The sequence below is a fragment of the Pan troglodytes genome, chromosome 17 (assembly GCF_028858775.2).
Source record: "Pan troglodytes isolate AG18354 chromosome 17, NHGRI_mPanTro3-v2.0_pri, whole genome shotgun sequence".
In the NCBI taxonomy this organism is placed as follows: Eukaryota; Metazoa; Chordata; class Mammalia; order Primates; family Hominidae; genus Pan; species Pan troglodytes.
In genome coordinates, this window is record NC_072415.2 from 46,398,720 (window position 1) to 46,419,131 (window position 20,412).

The window sequence follows — 20,412 nt, forward strand, 5'->3', positions numbered from 1 at the left end:
CAGAGGAGAGGGAAGCAAGGGGGTAAAGGGGTTGCATGAATGTGGATGAATGACTTGGGGTGAGTGGTGTTTTTAAGCTATTCCCTGTGGACTGCACAACACAGTCCCCTCTTTGGGATCCCCCAAATTTACCTATAAATTCTACCCATGTCCCCTAACACTGTGATGTGGGCAGATGTGTCTGAGAGGGACAGAATCTTCCCTGGGCTGCAGAACACAGGAAGTAGCTGGAGCTGATTTGCCACAACCAGTGATACAGTCTCAAGGAGTGGGCGAGAGGTCATGGATTGATTGACCTGGTCACTGACTGATTTATTCAGTCAACAAACACCTTCCAGCTCCCTCTGTGCCAAGTGCCATTCCAGGCCCTGCAGCCACAGTGCAAATAAGCCCCCTCAAAGCGCATTTTGCCCATAGCGGGATGGGGCCACTGACAAGCCAGCAGCTTGGGGTGGAATGTACAGCCCGAGGCAACCTTGCTGTTTCTCGGCTGCACAGTTTGAATCCATTTGCAGGAGGTGTATGAGTTCCTTTAGGAGGAGGCTTTTGGAAGGAAGTGGAGTCAAGGGCAAAATTGTGGGCAAGTCCCTGCAGCAGCACCTAAGGGGCCCCGGAGGCTGACCCGGAGACCCCAAGGCTGCCGCAGCCCCAGGGCTGGTAAAGCTGGGGTTAGGAATCTGTGGCAGCTTCAGTTGGGAGGTTTGGGGTTTTCTGTAGGTGAATAACCTGTGACCTCCCCGAGGGTGCATACTGAGGGAGGGCTTCTGCCTGTGTGAGGGAAGGCCTCTGGGCTTCATGCGGCTCCTGGCAAATGCTGAGCCCTGGATCCAGGGAGTAGGGGTTCTATGGCTCCAGGCGGCCTTCTCTGCTTGGCTTTAAGAATGGGGTACATGGTTCCGGTTCCCTTCCACCTAAGCTGGCTGTTATGACTTTGGATGACTTGTTTAACCTGCTGTTTCTGCTTCTTCACCAGAAAAATAAGAATGGTGCTTATGTCTACCTCACAATGTTATAGTTGGGGTAAAACGAAGACGTAATCGATTCAGCAAATGCTCGTGTTTGAGAGTTGCCAGGTGTGAGTTCTGGAGCCATATGTCCTGGGTTCATGTCCTGGTGCTGTTTTTTACTGCGTGACTGCAGGCAGGGAACTTTGTACCTCAGTTTCCTCATCTGCACAGTGGGGATGGTACTAACACCTGCCTTCTGAGGTGTCTAATGAGCGATTGTGAGGATCTGTGAAGGAATCTGTGTAATTGCTGAGAGCGTCTCATCTAGGAAGCGCTGGGTGCCCGCTGCGGTTAGGAAGATGCTCTCAGGTGCACAGGGCCTTGTTGGCAGTGATGTGATGGTTTTATCTCTTCTACCAGTTCCGCCTGGTGGTGAAGACAGCCCTGAAGCTGCTGCTCGTCTTTGTAGAGTACTCGGAGTCCAACGCACCTCTCCTAATTCAGGCTGTCACTGCTGTTGACACGAAAAGAGGTGAGTAGTCCCTGCCCCCTTATGTCGTGAAGGTGAAGGTGTCTAATGTAGGGAGGCTTCTGTGTTGTACATGCTTGAGACAGATATAAGAATTAACAGAATTCCCGAGATGTGGACTTCCCACTGCAAGAAACATTTTTTAGGATAGTAAGCACACAAAGCTTAGGGCCGGAATGGGGTTTGATAATGAAAGAAAAGTGCTCATGAGCTTACCTGGGAGAGGTCAGATCCTGAGCTTGTCTTTGCCTCTACCCAGCTCCTGCCACCGAAACACAGAAGTCTAGCTCCTCCTCCTGTTCTTCCTGTCTTGTTCAGGGTTGCCCTGGCTCCTTCCTCCCCTCCCCTCTACGCTTCATTGCTTATGACCCCCAGATGTTTCTAGAACCTTCTCCCTTCCTCTCCTCCATCCCCTGCTCTGCCTTACTCAGGCCCTCACTAGGTTTAACCTATGCTCCTGGCCACCCTCCCAAACAGTTCGGTCACATGCAAAACCTGCCAGTGGCTTCCCAGTGCTTATAGCATAAAGTCAGTCCCCTGGCTAAGGGGACCCTTCACCCTTCAACTCCTGCCCAGCTGCCACCCCCTTCTCCCACCTCAGCTGTACCCCCACCCCCTTACCTTGGGCATGTGCTTTTAAAGCCCATGTATGCACCTCTTCTCTGCTGTGGTGGTGTTGCCCATCCCTGTCTCTCCAAGTCGGGGTTGCCTGCTCAAGGATGGGGTCTCTGTCTCCCAGAGTGGTGTCCCAGCACTCCAGCTGGCCCAGAGCCAGCAGGCATGCTGCAAACACGTGGCGAAGAACGAGCTTCTGCTCTGGTTTACTGTGTAACGTGCTGTGGACCCCGTGATATTGGGAAGCCTGGAATTAAAATGCTTCCCAATTAAAATGATTTTTCTCCTTTTGTCTTTTGTTGTTTGTTTTCTTCCCCAGTAGGACTCAGGTATTATTATCATCATCCCCACAAAGACTCAAGAACAAAAACTTGACAATACTTTTTCTTTTTATGATTATAACTGTAATACTACTGTTACAATCATAAAAACTTGGGAAAAGTTTAAAGAAGACAATAAAAATTCACCTCTAGTTTCAACAAAGATAATCACTGTTAACCTGTTGGTATATTTCCTTATAGTTGTGTGTGTGTGTGCGTGCACACTATGCATAAACCAGCCAGGATGTGTCGGGAAGAAACGAGGGGCCTAAATTGCACTTTTGATTCAAACCATTTGTGTCTGTGATTTTTTTTTGTTTTTGTTTTTTGTCTTTTGTTTTTGAGACGGAGTCTTGCTCCGTCGCCCAGGCTGGAGTGCAGTGGCGCGATCTCGGCTCACTGCAAGCTCCACCTCGTGGGTTCACGCCATTCTCCTGCCTCAGCCTCCCGAGTGGCTGGGACTACAGGTGCCCACCACCATGCCCAGCTAATTTTTTTTTTTTTTTTTTTTTAGTATTTTTAGTAGAGACAGGGTATCACCGTGTTAGCCAGTATGGTCTCAATCTCCTGACCTTGTGATCCACCTGCCTCGGCCTCCCAAAGTGCTGGGATTACAGGCGTGAGCCAGCGCGCCTGGCCAGTTGTGTCTGTGATTTAGCATTACTCAGACCCACCTTTGAATGCTGAATCCAAATGTGAAAGAAAGTAGCTTGAGTTATTTTAGAAGTTTAAATGAAAGTTAATGAAAAGCATCCAGGACCTTTAACTGGGGCTCCTATACCCTTGAACATGCAGATAGATGTCGGCACTAGGCATGGCTGATGGCAGGCAAGGAGGCAACTCGAGGTCTCTTTGTTGGGGGTGTGTTAGGGAGGCAAACTCTAGTACATGGACGGGGGCTGTGAGTCTGGAAGGTGTTTCCCAGGCTGAGGCAAGTTTCTTCTGCCACAAAATGTTGCCCTCTGCTGCTAGGTAGAAAGACCCTTATGGTCAAGAGTAGATCATGGGGCCGGCCCAGAATCCTTGATAAGGAATGCCGATTTCACAGAAACCAGGTCTAGCTTTTCCAAGGCCAGTCAATTAGGTATAAGGTCAGCAGTGTGTGTTTTGGCAGCTGGTAGGCAGCAGCTTCTCTCCTTCATCCTTGGAGGATTTGTGTTTCATCTCCTAACTCTGGCGGTTGCTTGAGGACAACTAACAAACTCTTCATCTTGCTGTCCTAAGCTTCAGGTAACCCCAGGGCCCTTGCTATGGGTGTGGGTTATAGGGGCCAACGTCTCATGACCTGGGTTCTCCTTTGGCTTTGCTGAGCTTCCAGCTCGGAGTTCCCTTCCTTGAACTTCATATCCCATAAAGGGAATGTTGTGATGGATGAGGGCATGATCCTGAAATGAACCCAGGCCTTTGTATACCATATCCAAGACTCCATCCATAGCCCCAGCCAGAGATTCTCGTCTGTCAGACCAAGTCTCTCCATCAAGATAAAACAATGGCCACCTTTTCCTGATTAGTAAAAATAATAATAATAATAATAAAAACAGCTAATGAATTGTCTTCTTAGCTTTATGGTTTTTGTTTTTGTTTTTGCTTTGTTTTGTTTTGTTTTTGAGATGGAGTCTCACTCTGTTGCCCAGGCTGGAGTGCAGTGTCACGATCTCAGCTCACTGCAAGCTCTGCCTCTCGGGTTCACGCCATTCTCCTGCCTCAGCCTCCCGAGTAGTTGGGACTACAGGTGCCCACCACCATGCCTGGCTAATTTTTTTGTATTTTTAGTAGAGATGGGCTTTCACCGTTTTAGCCAGGAATAGTCTCAATCTCCTGATCTCGTGATCCACCCGCCTCAGCCTCCCAAAGTGCTGGGATTACAGGCGTGAGCCACTGTGCCTGGACAGCTTTATGGTTTTTGTCTATACAATTTCTTAAACCTTTGGCAACTGCTGTTGTCTGTCTGCTGCTGAGCACTAGCAGCTGAAAAAAAAAAAAGGAATGGCACTAATGGAAAAACTCAGAAATAGCTTATCATGTGTGGCTCAATAGCATGTTTCTTTATGGACTCGTGTGGTCTTGGCTGTGATTTTATAATGCGTACATATAACATCATCCTATTTTACTGCTAGTAAAATTGTTCCTGAATCCTATGATGGAATTAAACATATAAATATACCATGGTGTTCTGCAGAGAGCAACATTACTTCCAGGTGTGTTTCCATCTAGTGGGTTTAGGAGCAGCTCTCCAGTTCCCTCTCAACTGGGTGAGAGAGCAGACAGGTGCCAGAGGTGATTTAGGGTAAACTGAGCATATCCATTTGTGCACAAGTTTATAAATCATAAATTTTACTTCTCAAAGTGGCTTTAGACTCATTCCTCAGCAGGGATGAGTGGACGTATAAGCAGTTGTCTTTTTGAATAGTTTCTTTCGGATAATGAAAACTGTCAGTTTTAAGGAATCAGCAATAAAACCAACAAATAAACTCCCAGTCCTCAAAAATCATTACTACCTAAAGCAAATGAAGTTGTCCAGAACAAATTCCTTTGGTTGCATTATAAATATAAACATCATGCATGCTGCACGTGGGCTAACCAGAAGGCTTCATTCTGCAGTGTGGGCAATTTGGTCTGGGGCCAAGAGTGGGCCAGTTAGCAGGGATAAAAGCCAAAGGGGTTAAAGTCCAGCGTAAGGAGTGATCAGTGTTTATGAAGAAGGAAATTTGTTTTTAAATTTTTTTTTTTTTTAGACGGAGTCTTGCTGTGTCGCCCAGGCTGGAGTGCAGTGGTGCAATCTTGGCTCACTGCAAGCTCCACCTCCCGGGTTATGCCATTCTTCTGCCTCAGCCTCCCGAGTAGTTGCACTACAGGCACCCGCCACCTCACCTGGCTAATTTTTTGTATTTTTAGTAGAGACTGGGTTTCACCGTGTTAGCCAGGATGGTCTCCATCTCCTGACCTCATGATCCACCCGCCTCGGCCTCCCAAAGTGCTGGGATTACAGGCGTGAGCCACCGCGCCTGGCCGAAGAAGGAAAATGTAAAATGTTCCATTTGACCCAGGCTGTTGCACTTTTGCTCAGGGCCTGAGATAAAAAGGTGGATTCAAGTTCATCTGTGGGGCATGGTATGGTATTAATATCAGACCACTGGATCATCTTCTCTTTGCTTGCACCTTGAAGTCACTTTCTCTTTCTGGTGGCCAGGGCCTGGCAGGAAGAGAGAAAGGCTCATGGGAGCCCTTAGAGAGCCTTGCTTTGTCATTTTGCCATATTGAAGACTCCCTTTCCTTAAGGTCTTCCCTGTGGTGGTTGACAGGAAATTGATTGACACCCCTCTGCTGTCTGGGTATGGGGTCCTTCCTTTTGAGTGAACAGGTTTGCCTCTCCCACAGAGGGTGAGGCAAGTGACCAGAGAGGATAACTCATGTTGAAATTTGTCCTAAATCTCAGGTCCCACTAATTTGGCTCAGCAGAGCTTTTGAAGTAGTTCAATTTTTCATTTGATAATTCTTAAACATAAGAATTTTCTTAAACATAAGAATTCCTGCTATCACGCATGATTAGCAGGAAAAAAGTTCAGCCATCCTTTCAAGCGATCCCATCTCTACTTTCTGCTTAAGAGTATATCTATCTGTGAAGATCGTGTAAAGTGTAGTGGAAGCTATAGGTTGACAGAACTCAAACTCTCTTTCCACTGTTATTTATAGCAGAAGCATCCACATTGAGTGTGTTTATGTAGTATATGAAAAGACATGGAACATGCTGTGAGGAGCTTCTGTTTTCGTGTTAGACCAACCCATGTCTGAGGCACTGAGCTAAATACCTTATTTTCCTTCAGATTTAATGTGGAGATTTAGGAAAGTAAGAGGGGAGAAGTATTGAGCAATTGATTCTGTGTGTATTTATTTATCTGGGTTAAGAGAGGACTGGCCGGGGAGTCAGTGCAGATGGTCCACCTGGGGGTAAACTGAGTATCTCCACCAACCACCACCATTACAATTACAGCTACTGATATTTGAGTATCTATCATGTAACAGACACAACTGTAAACATTCTTCACATAGGACCCATTTATTCAGCACATATTTGAGTATCAATTATGTGCTTGCAGTTATCAGGAAAAAAGGCTCTCACAGAATCTGTACTCCAGTGTTTGGGGTGGGGGTGGGGGGCAGTGGAGTTGGAGAGAGACAGATGACAATGATTAAGTATTGTCTTCTAATGTACTCCAGCAGCGCTAAGGAAAAAAGACAAAGTGCTTTATCTCAATGACAATTCTCAGTAATCCTATAAGGTAGGTACAGTCATCCCAGAGACCTTAGGAGCTCCAGATGAGCTTCCTGAGCCCCTCCATCCCACTCCTTTGGGATCCAGTTTCTTTCTCTGTTATGTGAAGGGCTAGCATTATATGGTTTATGATTCCAGTACAGGAACCCTCTCCTCTGCAACACACACACACACACACACACACACATGCACACATGCATATGCACACATACACACACACATTGTAGGGAGTTAACAAAGGCAATGAGGGGAGTGAGTGGACCCCATAATTCTGACAGGAGCTCCTAGGAAATGTGCAAGTGCTGGTGTTGAACACAGGCCTAGCCTGAGGCCTGCCAAGGCTATTTTTGTTGAACCAAATGTTTCTTCCCTTTTACCTTCATTGTAAATATTTCCGATTTTCTGCCCCAAAACAATAAAAAGAATGAACATCCATCCTAAGAGTGTACAAATATATGCACATTTCCAGACTTAAAATCCTTAGATGGTAATAAGAGACTCAGATAACACAGCTAAAAACACATTTTTCAGTTAAATTAAGCCAGTGTTTGAGTGTTCTTATTATAAAGGATTAGATGCACACATGTGCATGTGTCTGTTTAAGGGGAGTACCGATGTAGTCTGGCTACCTTTCCCTCTCTCTCTGGGCTGCCTGCCATTGTTCCTTGGCCTTTGCTCCCTGAGGACCTGTTTCGCATCTTTGGCTCCAGAGTAAGCAACCAAAAGTAGTTCTGGGTCCATTAGCACCACTAGAAAGTCTTAGTTTCGATACTTTCTCCCCTGCACATTCTTCCTTTGAGCCATGCATGGGTAACTCACTACAACATGTGTTCTATGCCAAGGTTTTATACAAAATGTGAATGTTAGAAGCTGCCCCTGTTACAAACACAAATGGCGGCATCCAGCTATCTTAAACTGGACAGTGAGACCCAAGGCCTGCTGATCAGATTGATTGACTGTCTTGAGAGCTGAGATGGTTACTTTGCAGTGGTTGGAAGAATAACTACACTGTGGTGTGGACTTCAAAGTAGTTTGATGATCAATATCAGCAAGGAGATAATTCAGTAGTCAGCAGGTGAAAGGAGAAAGAACATGTCTTTGTGCTCAGTTAGCAAGGGTCATAGAAGATTGCCCAGTTCTGACTGGCTGGGCAACTTAGCCAAAGCAAAAGGCTTTCTATTCACTTAGGAAAGCCAGAAGATCTCCACATTGAGCTACATTTGTGCCTTTTACGTCTTGTAGTAAGTAGGTGCCTATTCTTTGTTTAATCCTCTTAAACAAATCCCCTTAAATCCTGTCTTCTCTGCTTTTCTTACTGTGTGCATCTGCTTCCTGGTTCTTTTAAAATTGCTTCAGCTTAACCCACTTCCTGCCTTCTCAGAGATCTCCATTCACTATTCAGCAGACATTTTACTGAGCAAGTACTGTATGCCAGGCACTGTCCTAAGGGCACGGAGATCAACAAGACAGATACTATCATGGTCCTTGGGAAACTTTTGTTCTCAAGGCCAAAATCAGCTCTGACATAGCCCATCCAAGGACCAGCATTTGGAAACTACTGTATTTAGGTTATTTCCAAGTTTACTTTTTCTCAAGTAAAAATAAGCAATATCCCTTTGAGATCTTTATAGAGAAAGCACGAAAGAGCTTCATGTCGCAAACCACCAAGCCAAGGGCAAGGCAATTCTTATTTCACTTCACTTCAAATATTCATCTTGGGCCTAGAAAACCATGTCAAGGTGTTATGTGCCTCTTTTTGGTCTTGCCCTTGGCTTAGTGGTCCTGAATGTGAATGCGGAGTATCTCCTGTCCCTCCTAGATCCTGGAAATAACCACCCATAAGCCTTCGCCTGCAGAGCCCAGGCAGCAGTCATCTCTTGTGCCAAGTCCCCTGCAGTCATCCCTGCTGCAAGAGACCTCACTTGCACAGTGACAGGCTTAGCTGCATGCTTGGACACTTCTCAGCCATTGCTCTGTACTGGTGTCTGTTCTTGGGCTTATGCCTAGCTGCTCCATTAGATTATAAACCTATTGAGGGCAGCTGCCCAATAGACCTTGTACCTAGCTGATACTTAATAGTATTTGTGCCTTGATGGAGTAGATGTAATATACTTCCGTTCTTGAGATATTTGCTAGACAGGCACGTCACTTATTTCTTTGAGTCACTGCTAGAGGGATGTTAAGATCTTCCACATCCCCTTTTCTTCTGTGCTGATGGATATTCTTAGAGTACTTACCAAGAGTTTTCTAATCTGTAGGCCTACAGAGTTGCAATGATTGGATTTTTAAAAATTACATACTTAATATGAAGAAATTTTCAAGCAAGTAAGCATCCAGACACTGAAGCGTACACAATGCTCTTGCCAAAAGGACAAAGATGATGTGAGATAGGGTTCCCTACTAAGAAATATTCTCAATTAGAAGCATGCTCAAATCCATCCTAAGGATAATGTCACACTTTGAAATTTGGTGACTGAAAGACGCTGCCATCACTGGATACATCCTTGGATAATAAACTGTGATGTGAGTTAGATAAAGAATGTTGATGAATTGCTGTTTCTAATGATTTTTGCTTTACTCATAGGGGTCAAGCCTTGGTCAAATATCATGGAAATCCTGGAGGAAAAAGATGGAGTTGATACGGAGCTACTGGTTTATGCAATGACTTTGGTGAACAAGGTTGGTTGACTATGTTATGGGTTGAATTGCGTCACCTAAAAAGATATGTTAAAGCCCTGACCCCTGGTATCTGTGCTTGTGGGCTTATTTGGAAATAGTGTCATAGCAGATATAATCATTGGTTGTGAGGGTGGGCTCTGATGCAGCATGACTGTGTTCTTATAAGAGGAAAAGAGACACAGAGGGAAGACGATGTGAACATGCAAAGAAGACAGCCACAAGAGGACAGGCAGAGGTCAGAATAATGCATCTACAAGCCAGGGAACGCCACAGATTGTTGGCTGCCAATTGAGGATGAGGCAAAGACAGACTTCCTGTAGAGCCTTCAGGGAAAGCATGGCCCTGCTGACACCTTAATATCAGACTTCTAGTCTTTCAAACTGAGACAGAATAAGTTTCTGTTATTTTAAGCCACCTAGTTTGTGGTACTTTCTTATAGTAGCCATAGGGAACTAATACATTGTGAAAATCTAAAATTTTCCCTCTGAATAAGAGCCACACCATGTGGACACCCATCACAGTGGCTGGAACCACAGCTGCAGTGTGCAGTACGGGAGAAAATCCTTTATGCGACACGTGGAGTGGATGCGTGCAGGTGTGCGTGCTTGTGAAGGCCTGTGGGTGCCTGCGTGTGTTCATGCTTTGGTCTTTTCTAGTAAATCCAGGAAAGTGACAGTGAGAATTTTATGACTGCTTTTCCTATCAAGTTGGCCCCTTAAAATAATAATAATAATAATATATTATTATTATTATTTGAGGCAGAGTCTCACTCTGTTGCCCAGGCTGGAGTGCAGTGGCACGATCTCGGCTCACTGCAGCCTCCACCTCCCAGGTTCAAGAGATCCTCCTGCCTTAGCCCCTCTAGTAGCTGGGATTACAGGCACGTGCCACCATGCCTGGCTAATTTTTGTATTTTTAGTAGAGTCGGGGTTTAACCATGTTGGCGAGGCTGGTCTTGAACTCTTGACTGCATGTGGTCCACCCGTTTCGGCCTCCCAAAGTGCTGGGATTACAGGCGTGAGCCACTGTGCCTGGCCAAAATTATTTTTTAAAATCATTTTTCCTTGAGGGAATATAAATTATGAAGTTTTACTCTAAGAAAATTGTTCACATGTCAGGAAGACACGAGGTGCACGTATTCCACTGCATATTGAAGTTGGACTCTTGGGCTGAGATAAGGAATCCTGGGGGTAGGTCCCACTTGTCTCATGTGATGGTGACCACACCTCTTGCCGTCATTCCTCCTGTTGCGTCCCTCCCTGATCACCACCTTGTAGGGCAGTCTTGGTCCTTGGTGCTCTTCCTCAGAGGTGCTGCTCTGAAACAAGGGGGCCCATGCTGACCCAGAACAGGCTCAGTCTCAGGTCTGGAGTTTCTCCATTTGGATCGACATGCCTTAGAGCACAGGCACCTCACCAGCCACCCCATGGGCCTTCCTTGTACTCTCCTTACACGCTCATGCTGGGTGTGAGCCTGCAGGACCATCTGCAGTGATGGTTAGGGCTTCAGAAAGATCCAGAGTCCATTCCTGAAATACAGCTGGAGAAACATTTTCCCTGATGAACTGGGGATAAGTTTGTAGAAAGCAGTATAATTATGAAGAGCACCTTCTCCTACTAGAGAGTAAAATGTGCAGACTCTGAGGATTACAACAATGTAGTGTGGCCCCTTCCTCAGCAGACAGATGATTGGTGCAGAGGAGCTCTGAAACAGACCTCAGTGTATAGAACAACTCACTGTACAGTTAGTTAACATTGGTGGGGACGGGTTAGGTACTGATTGGAGAGGTGTTGTTAAATGGAAGTAAACAAAAACATACTTTAACCATACACCACAGTAAGCCCCAAGGAGCTTAAAGCATTTAATGGAACATAGCAAACTGTAGGAAGAAAAAAAAAAAGAGAGAGAGATGAAGAGTAATTAGTCTGTGGTTGGTAACGTTTATTTTAAAAATAAAACCAGTGAAACAGGTTCCAGAGGAAGAGATTTAACTATTTTACTGCATAAAATTTTAAAAGATCTTATTTACAAAATGAAAATCACAAATTATAACTAAATGCAAATGACAAACTAGGAAATTGTTTACAAAAAGAAAGGTAGAAAATGATATTATCCTAAATATATTATGAACTCAGTAGAAAAATGAAAGACATTAAACCAACTAAGAACAAAAGAAATACATATGAAAACAACAAGACATGTTTCCCAGGTCACATTGGCAATGATTGCCTTTTAATGAAGTATCATTTCTTGATGAACACCAGGAAACTCCTATAACCCTGGTGGGAAATGGGCACAACTTTTCTGAAGCATAATCCTAAGAATTCTGCTTTTATTTTCAAATCTTTTTTGTGAGCTCATTTTACCATTTGATTTGAAGCAATTTTCTGTTGGTTTCTAAGGATTAAAGTCATCTATTTCCTGTCTTTTTTAGTCACTGCCATTGTTTTGGAAAACACCGAATTCAGCAAAAATGGAATTTTCACACTGCCACAGTGTTCCCCATTGTAACATTACCTATTTTATTGATAAGGCCATTCCCAGCTATTCTTATGATCATAGCAGTACCCACACAATGTGGTACTTTGTTGCTAATCACTGGCAGAGACCCAGTGCCTGTCACCCTCTGTTTGGCATTCTGTGGCATTTGATGTCCAGGAATCCCTCACTTACTCTTTCTCTTCTGGCAGTTCTTTCTCATCCTTTGTTAGTTCTGGCCAAGGAGACATCCAGAAAGATCCTTGAGGTCATTCATTCAAATGTAATCCTTTCCTTAACTCATTTATGCCTAGTGTTCCGTTATTGGAACGCTAAGCTTGTGTGAGTTATTTATATCCTGCTTCTCAAGGTCATCACCAAGGTATAATTTTTCACACACACACACAAAAAATTTGCAACCTCCGGCATAAATGCGTTAAACAAGTCATGCCAGGTTTGTTTTGTTTTGTTGTATTGTAGTAATGCATGTTGCCCAATGAGTAAACTCCTCTGAGATACCAAACAAAATAACAAATTAAAATGTTAATCTGGGTCTGGAAAACATTCAGACTGTGAAATCTGGGAAATTATATTGCAAGTTGGGTGGTTTCTAAGTATTGATATCAACAAAATAAAGGCCCCTAATAACATGGAATTTTTAAAAATGGACATTTCCATGGCAAACAAAACAATGACACTAAGTCCTATCCTGGTAACTGTTCTAAAACTGATTGCCTTGTAAAATAGGAGGAAGCACACTGGGGTGGGAGGTACAATGAGTAACAAGAGGGGTTACCGTGAGGCTGGCTTAGGGTGTTCAGGGAAAGCAGGAAGCCATGGGGAGAGGAGTTGTTCAGTGGGGCTAGGGGATAACTAACCTGGATGGTACATGCTGAGTAGTTGCCTTTGTTTTTACATTTACTTTTATTGTTTTAAAATTATTGTCTTAGTCCATTTTGTGTTGCTGTAACTGAATACCACAGACTGGGTAATTTATAAAGAAATCGATTTCTCACAGTTTTGGAGGCTGGGAGGTTCAATATCAAAGTATCAAGGTACTGGCATCTTGTGAGGACCTTTTTGCCATGCCATCCATGGTAGAGGGCAAGGGGGTTGTAGGGGAAGAGAGGAGAAGGGGGTGAAACTTACGCTCTGTTGGGAACCTATTCCTTCAGTAAGTAACCCACTCCTGAGATAATGGCATTCATCCGATTTACCTCCTTTCAACACTGTTGCTTTGGGGATTATGTTTCTAACGCATGAACTTTGGGGGGCATATTAAAACCATAGCATTCTGCCCCCTGTCCCCAAAATTCATGTCCTCCTCATGTGCAAGATATATCCATTCCATCCCATTAGCCCCAAAGTCTTAATGAATTCCAGTACAGACTCAAAGTCCCAAATCCAGAGTCTCATCTGAATCAGGTATAGGTAAGACTCAAGGCACGATTCATCCTGAGGCAAATTTCCCTTTAGCTGTGAGTCTGAAATCAAACAAGTTACCTACTTCCAAAATACGTTGGAACTGGCATAGATGTTCACATTCCAAAAGGCAGAAATAGGCAAGAAGGAAGGGATAACTAGTTCCAAGTCCAAAGCCCAAGAGAGGAAAAAACAATATTAAATCTTAAGACACCAGAATAATCTATTTTGACTCCATGTCCCACATCCTGGGCACACTGGGGTTGGGGTTGGGCCCACAAGGCCTCAGGCAACCCCATCCCTATGGCTTTGCTGGGCTCAGCCCACGCTTCAGCTCTCCTGGGTTGGAGCTTATGCCTACAGCTTTCCCGGGCTGGATTGCACACTGGTAGCTCTACAGTTCTGGGGTCTTGGGGGCTGCCTCGCTCCCGTGGCTCCACTAGGCATTGCCCTAGTAGGGACTCTCTACAGTGGCTTCACCCTGTGACAAATCTCTTCCTGGGACCCTAGGCTGTCCATAACCTTCTTTTAGATCTAGGTTGAGGTCACCATGGCTCCACGGCTCTTGTATTTTCCACACCTGCAGAATTAGTACCATGTATTTTATGGCTTGTACCTTCCAGAGCAGCAAGGCCTGCTTGAGTCACAGCTGGGGTGGCCAAAAAATCCTGCACCAGAATTCTGGGAGCAGGATCCTGAGTGGCCCTGAGCAGTGAATGCTGAGGTACCGCTGGTGCCTGTCCAGAAACCTTGCCCTCAAGGTCCTAGCTTGCTTAGAAGGTCTTTGAAATGCCTTTGGAGTTTTTCTCCTATCGTCTTGGTGAATAACGCTGGCTCCCTTCTATCCATACTATAATCCTTTTAGCAAATAGTCACTTGGTCATGCCTTTGGTTTGCTTTCCAAAAGATGCTTTTTTACTCTTTACATGGCCAAGCTGTGACTTTTTCAAATTTTTCTACTCTACTTTCCTTTTAATAAACTCCATCTTTATATCACTTCTATCCTCTTGCATCTTCCTATAAGCAGTTAAGAGTAACCATACAACTCCTTCAATATTTTGCTTAGAATTTTTTTTCACCTGATATCCTAGTTCATTGCTCTTAAATTCTGACTTTCATTAGAGCCCTAGGACATTCACATATTTCAGCCAAGTTCTTGCCACTTTAAAACAAAGATGGTTTTTATTCTGGTTTCTAATACCTTGATTCTCGTTTCCATCTGAGACCTCTTCAGAATTGGCTTTACCATTTGTATTTCTACCAACCACTTCAGCAATCTCTAAGAAGGCTCTGACTTTTCCTACAACTATTCTCTTCTTCTGAGCTCCCACCAGAGTCAACCAGATAATGCTCTAGTCAATCTAGGCTTTTTCTAGCTTGCTTCTCCAAATTTTTCCAGCCTCTACCTGTTACCCAATTCCAAAGCTGCTTTCACGTTTTCAGTTATTTGTTATAGCAACAGCCCACTTCTCTGTATCAATTTTATGTCTTTGTTTTGTGTTGCTATAACAGAATACCACAGGCTGGGTAATTTATAAAGGAAATAAATTTATTACTCACAGTTCTTGAGGCTGGGAGTCCAATATCAAGATGCTGGCATCTGGCCAGGCCCTTCTTTTCTGTGCTATCCCGTAGTGGGATACAGAGGGTGAGGGAGGTTGTAGGGAAGATAAGATGGTTGAACTCATCCATTTACCAGGAAACTACTCCTACAATAATTAACCCAGTCCTGAGATAACAGAACTAATCCATTCATTACCTAATCACTGCTTAAAGGTTCTCCCTTCTGACACTGCTGCATTGGGGTTTAAGTTTCCAACACATGAACTTGGGGTGGGGGGCACATTCAAACCATAACAATGCACCTTCTAGAATATAGCTATATGAGTTTTAACACGTACATGGAGATGGATCACCTTCACAATTAGAATACAGACTAATAATAACATAGTATTCCCCCATGTTATCCTTTTATACTGACACTCTGAGCTCCTATATATAATCCTGAGAAACCACTGATTTATTCTCTGATCACTGTAATTTTGTCTTTTCAAGAATGTCAGATGGAATCATAAAGTAAGTAACCCTTTGAGGCTGGCTTCTGTCAGTATAATGCCTTTTGAGATTAATCTTTTATTGCATATATTAATATATGCAATGTATTAATTAACGCCTTTCCACTGCTGTGTAGTATTCCTTGTAGAGATGCATATGTGCTTACCCATTCACCTGTTGAAGGAGATTTGTGTGTTTATAGCTTTTGGCTTCCACAGATAGAGCTGCTATGAACATTCATGTACTGGCTTTGCCACAATGGTTTTATCCTACAAGAAAGACTTGGTGCATTCAGTGAAAACCCGGGGAGGGGGAAGAATGTCCTTTAGGACAGAATTTACCCCTCTGAGAGAGATTTGTAAAGATTTACTTGTCACAGGCCTTGTCAAGACAAAGTCTAAGAAAAAAACAGGAGGAGGGATACCAAGTGTCAGGCAGCTATGCTCGGCACCTTTAGTGTCTGAGGGTGAAGGCATCAGGAAACATTTACCTTGCAGACTTTTCTGGGGAAGCTGCCATTTTTGTCAGAGGTGGACAACTTAACAGCAGAGGCTGCAGGGTGGAAATGGGAGGGGAGGCCCAGGGACAGGTGGAAGTGTGGTAGAATTTGATGAGCCTATTAGAGAATCAGCCAAAAAAGAAAAAAAGATGAATTTTTAAAAAGATGTATAGCACCCTCTTGCACAGCTGGAAAAAGAAGCTGCATTTGTGAGTGGCAGAAGGCCATCATTTCCCCCGCAGCCTGCATAAAAGGTGATAGTACGCAGTCTTGGCTCAAGCCCATATTTTCACTGCGGAAATGACAAATGACCTGCTGATACCCTCAGTTCAGGGCCTATTACTGAGCAAGGGGCAAGAGTTTCCTGAGTCTTTTTAGTTCTTTTTTTTTTTTTTTTTTGAGACAGAGTCTTGCTCTGTCCCCCAGGCTGGAGTGCAGTGACATGATCTTGGCTCACTGCAATCTCCGTCTCCCGGGTTCAAGTGATTCTTGTGCCTCAGCCTCCCAAGTAGCTGGGATTACAAGCATGTGCCACCACATCCTGCTAAATTGTTGTATTTTTAGTAGAGACTGGGTTTCGCCATGTTGGCCAGGCTGGTCTTCAGCTCCTAGCCTCAAGTGATCCACCTGCCTCAACCCCCCAAAAGTGCTGGAGTTACAGGTATGAGCCACTGTGCCTGGCCCCTGCTTACTTCTATAGTTCTAATTTTTAAATTATTTACTAGTGATTCCCTCACCCTTTATGGTTGGACTTGCTAAAGCAATGGGGATTAGGTTTAGCAGTTTAACCTCCTGGAAACTTCTGAGTGAAAGAACCTCAGTTGACTCCCAGAAAGGTGAAAGGGGAAGAAGAAGGTGGGGGAACGAGGTGAAGAGACTACCAGCGGCCTCTCTCTGTGCCTGGGGCTGGCCCCCACGCTGCTGTGTAGGAAGTTTTAATTCTGATGCTAGATGTCCCTTCACCTGCATTCCTCAGGCTGTGCATTTTGCAGAGTCAGCTGGCAGTTAGGGCATCTCTAATTGTTCACCCTGCCTGGGCCTGGTATTGTCATTTCCCTCTCATCTTTTAATAAGTTCTAGAGTTTTCACTAAAAGCAAAGGATGATAGGATTCTTTGAATGATGTGCAATTTTTCAATCAATGTTGGAAGCAGAAGGCAGCCCTGATGACCGTTATTGCCTGTCAGTGCGATGTGGTTAGCCTGGTTCCTGTAGACACTGGTGTGTGCTGTCATACGTGGCGTGGCGGCCCAAGTGTGAACACCTATTTATGATGGCTTCAGATTCACAGCTTCCTGCCTTGTGTCCTTATTGGGGCCTTGAATAATTAGGCTATCACATCACAATTAGTTTTCATTAGTTTCTGATCTCAATAGCAGTGACTGGTGTCCTCTTTGCTCAGCTTAAAAAGGAAAACGCCATTATTCGAGTTATGAATAGAGGCCTTCTTTCCAACATTGATAGCCCCAAGATAGAAGTGTTAGAGAAGCTGGTGCTATGAAATGATCTTTACAGAAGTGTTGGTCTTATTCCTTCCTAGGCAAGTTATCATGTTTAGAATAATTTTGGAATGTGTGTCTTGTTCTTAGAAATGCAAAGATAGTGAAGTAAGTAGGGACTAAAGGCTGAGACTGGAATGGCAGCTCTGAGCCCAGGCTTTTATCCCAGTGTCTTCAGTCACTTCCTGTTGCCTCAGGCGTTTATCCTTCTCTCCCTCCTGTATAAGATAAAGGGCTTGCAGTAAATCTCAGGCTCCTTCCATCTGTGAGCCAGGGCCTTGTCTCAGATACCCTCCTTCTCTTAAGAGAGGTAGAATTCAAAGAGAAGTCAGCTTTTTCTTTCTTGGTTCTCTTTTTGTCTCTTAATTGCTGCCTTGAAATTTCTCATGTTTTTCTAAATTTCATAGACCACGGGGAGGCCCTATTGAATTTAAATACAGTTTAATAAAATTAAATTGTTACAACTCCAGTTGTTGGTGTATGGATCTTAACAGGAGTTTCTAATTACAAAGTAGGTTAGTTTTCTATTGCCACGTAACAAATTACTGCAAACTTAGCAGCTTCAGACAACATCCATGTATCATCTCACAGCTTCCGTGGGGCAGGGAGTCCAGGCATGGCCTTAGTAGGTCCTCTGCCCAGGGTCTCACAAGGCCGCAGCCGAGGTGTCGCCCAGGACTGAAGTCTCATCTGAGACTTGGGGTCCTTTTCCAGGCCTATGTAGTTGGCAGAATTCATTTCCTTGCTTCTGTGAAAGTTGTGGTTGCTCCTGCCTCGAGGCCAGTGGGATAATCTCTTTCCAGTCCAGCTCAGAGAAGAGCTAAGCCTTCTTTTAAAGGGCCTACCTGATTATCACCTAGGAGAGTCACCCCTTCGATTAACTCAAAATCAACTGCTTTTGGACCTTCATTACATCTGCAAAATCCCCTCACCTTTGCCACCTAATGTAACCTAATCATGGGAGTGCCCCCCTCTCATGGGAGTGCCCAGCCCACACTCAAGCCAAGGAGATTATGTAGCACTTGTACACCAGAGGGGAGAATATTGGGGTTCATTCTGCCTGCCACACTGAAGAGGCTTTTGCTCAAATAAATTTGTCATCTGTCTGGATTGATTAGTGGCCATGATTATAACAATATGCCTGGATTAGGCATTGGAAAATGCCCTGAGAGCCTCAAGGCAGTCTTCTATGGTGTCTCTGTAGCTGGTTCTTCTCTTCTTCCAGACGTTATCAGGACTACCAGACCAAGACACCTTCTACGACGTCGTGGACTGCCTGGAGGAGCTGGGCATCGCTGCTGTGTCCCAGAGGCACTTGAACAAGAAAGGGACTGACCTGGACTTAGTGGAGCAACTCAACATTTATGAGGTACCAGACCATGCCTTTTGTAAGGTATCGTACAGCTTTGGCAATTGTCAAAGGCTGAGATGGCGCCTACTTTAGACCACGCGTAAAGCGTATGAGCACCACCAGCTTATTAGAAACTCAGCATCGTAGGCTTCACCCCAGACCTACTGAATCAGAAACTCTGAGGGCCCAGCAGACCGTGTTATGACAAGCCTTCTAGGAGAGTCCGATGCATATTCAAGCTCAAGAACCCTTGATATAGGGGAAATTGGTTAGCTATTTTCCTTTAAAGAACATGCCGTTTGTCAGCGGCACCTTCACTCAAGGAGACGGGGAGAGAAAGAGATAGAGACAGAAATCACATTTCTTATACCTGAGTGGGGTGGAACTTCAGGCAGGGCCAGATACATGATTTGTAGCAACCAATGCAAAATGAAAATGAAGGACCATTTATGGAACACTCGAGCAAAAGTGCTGTTAAAGATACTGAAACAACTCTTCACTTTCTTCTGTGGTTTCTCCCACCTTGTTATGGTGATTTTCTAATTCGGTATGTAATTGTCGTAAGGAAAGAAAAATTAAAAATTAAAATTTAAAATTATTACCATGAATTTTACCGTTCATCTTTATATTATGAAGTGTCAGTTTAGAATGCAAATATAAGAGCCTTTAACTGGTAGGCAGAATCAGCCAAATTACCTAAATCATATTTTGTAGCTCCCATATGCACGTGTATTTTGTTCTTACCAAAACAGCAGAAACAGTACGAAACTGACTGCACTGTTTTTACATCACTTCTTGGGGTGTGTGCATTCTACCAACACTCTGCCTTTAACTTACTAAAGAGTAAGAAAGGGCTGAAAGAAAAAGGATCTAGGAGCTGCCCTATCTTTTCCTTTCTTTATGTTGTCATTTCAGCATAAGTTGTTGTCTAACATGGGAAGGTAACAGGGTAAGAAAGGATATGAGAGGCTCCATGGGTTGTCTTCTGTCTGCACTCAAATCCATCTTGAAGGGAAACATGGCCCCCAGGGCTGTCAGTGCCCCTGCCTGCCCAGTTGTAGGTGTAACATACTTACCTTGTACTCACTTCCAGTCCCGCAGAACTCCTGCCTATCACCAGTCTACCAGAATCTGTGCACATGAGCAGCAAGGAATGGCAGACATGCATGTTGTACCTCTCTCCTCTGCTGGTGCAACAGCACAGGTCACTCACCCGTGACGCCGGTTCTGCTTTGGGCTACATATCAGGGCTTCGGACCCTGTTGACTTGAGTTCAGACTGTTCCCTGTGGGTTAATTTTAGGTCAAATGTCCTCACGGTATTGAAAGTACTTAACTATGAGAGTGTTGAAATGACACTCTTTCTTGCTGATCCTCATCATCCCAGTGTCCTGCCATGGCCAGTTAGGGGCAGATCGGAAGATATGTTTTCTCTTGGGTGGTATGACCTCAACCAGGAAAGTGAATTCCTCTAGGCCCAAACTTAAAGAATACAATGACCCAGGCAATCCCTGAGGACATTCCACCAGTGGCATTCTGTGTGTCTGTCATTGCAAGAGCCTTTGGGGCCTGTATAACCTTCCACCTCTGGTTGGTTGGTTGTTGGTTGTTTTTTGAGACAGAGTCTCTCTCTGTTGCCCAGGCTAGAGTGTGGTGGCGCGATCTCGGCTCACTGCAACCTCTGCCTCCTGGGTTCAAATGATTCTCCAGCCTCAGCTTTCCCAGTAGCTGGGATTACAAGTGTCCA

At 44.4% G+C, this 20,412-nt stretch overlaps 1 protein-coding gene across 13 annotated transcripts in view; it reads left to right on the top strand.

Annotated features, from left to right (window-relative positions):
* Window positions 1-20,412, top strand: part of FHOD3 (formin homology 2 domain containing 3) — a 483,155-nt gene that overhangs the window by 296,824 nt on the left and 165,919 nt on the right. For 9 of the 13 annotated variants that reach the window (XM_016933541.3, XM_016933543.3, XM_016933544.3 and 6 more), the window contains 4 exons: window positions 1,368-1,479; window positions 9,269-9,363; window positions 15,319-15,339; window positions 18,541-18,684. In XM_016933541.3, the coding sequence (XP_016789030.3) occupies window positions 1,368-1,479; window positions 9,269-9,363; window positions 15,319-15,339; window positions 18,541-18,684 (372 nt within the window). The remainder of the gene's footprint in view (window positions 1-1,367; window positions 1,480-9,268; window positions 9,364-15,318; window positions 15,340-18,540; window positions 18,685-20,412) is intronic. The other 4 variants (XM_016933551.3, XM_016933549.3, XM_016933542.3 and 1 more) reach the window with 1 other exon arrangement.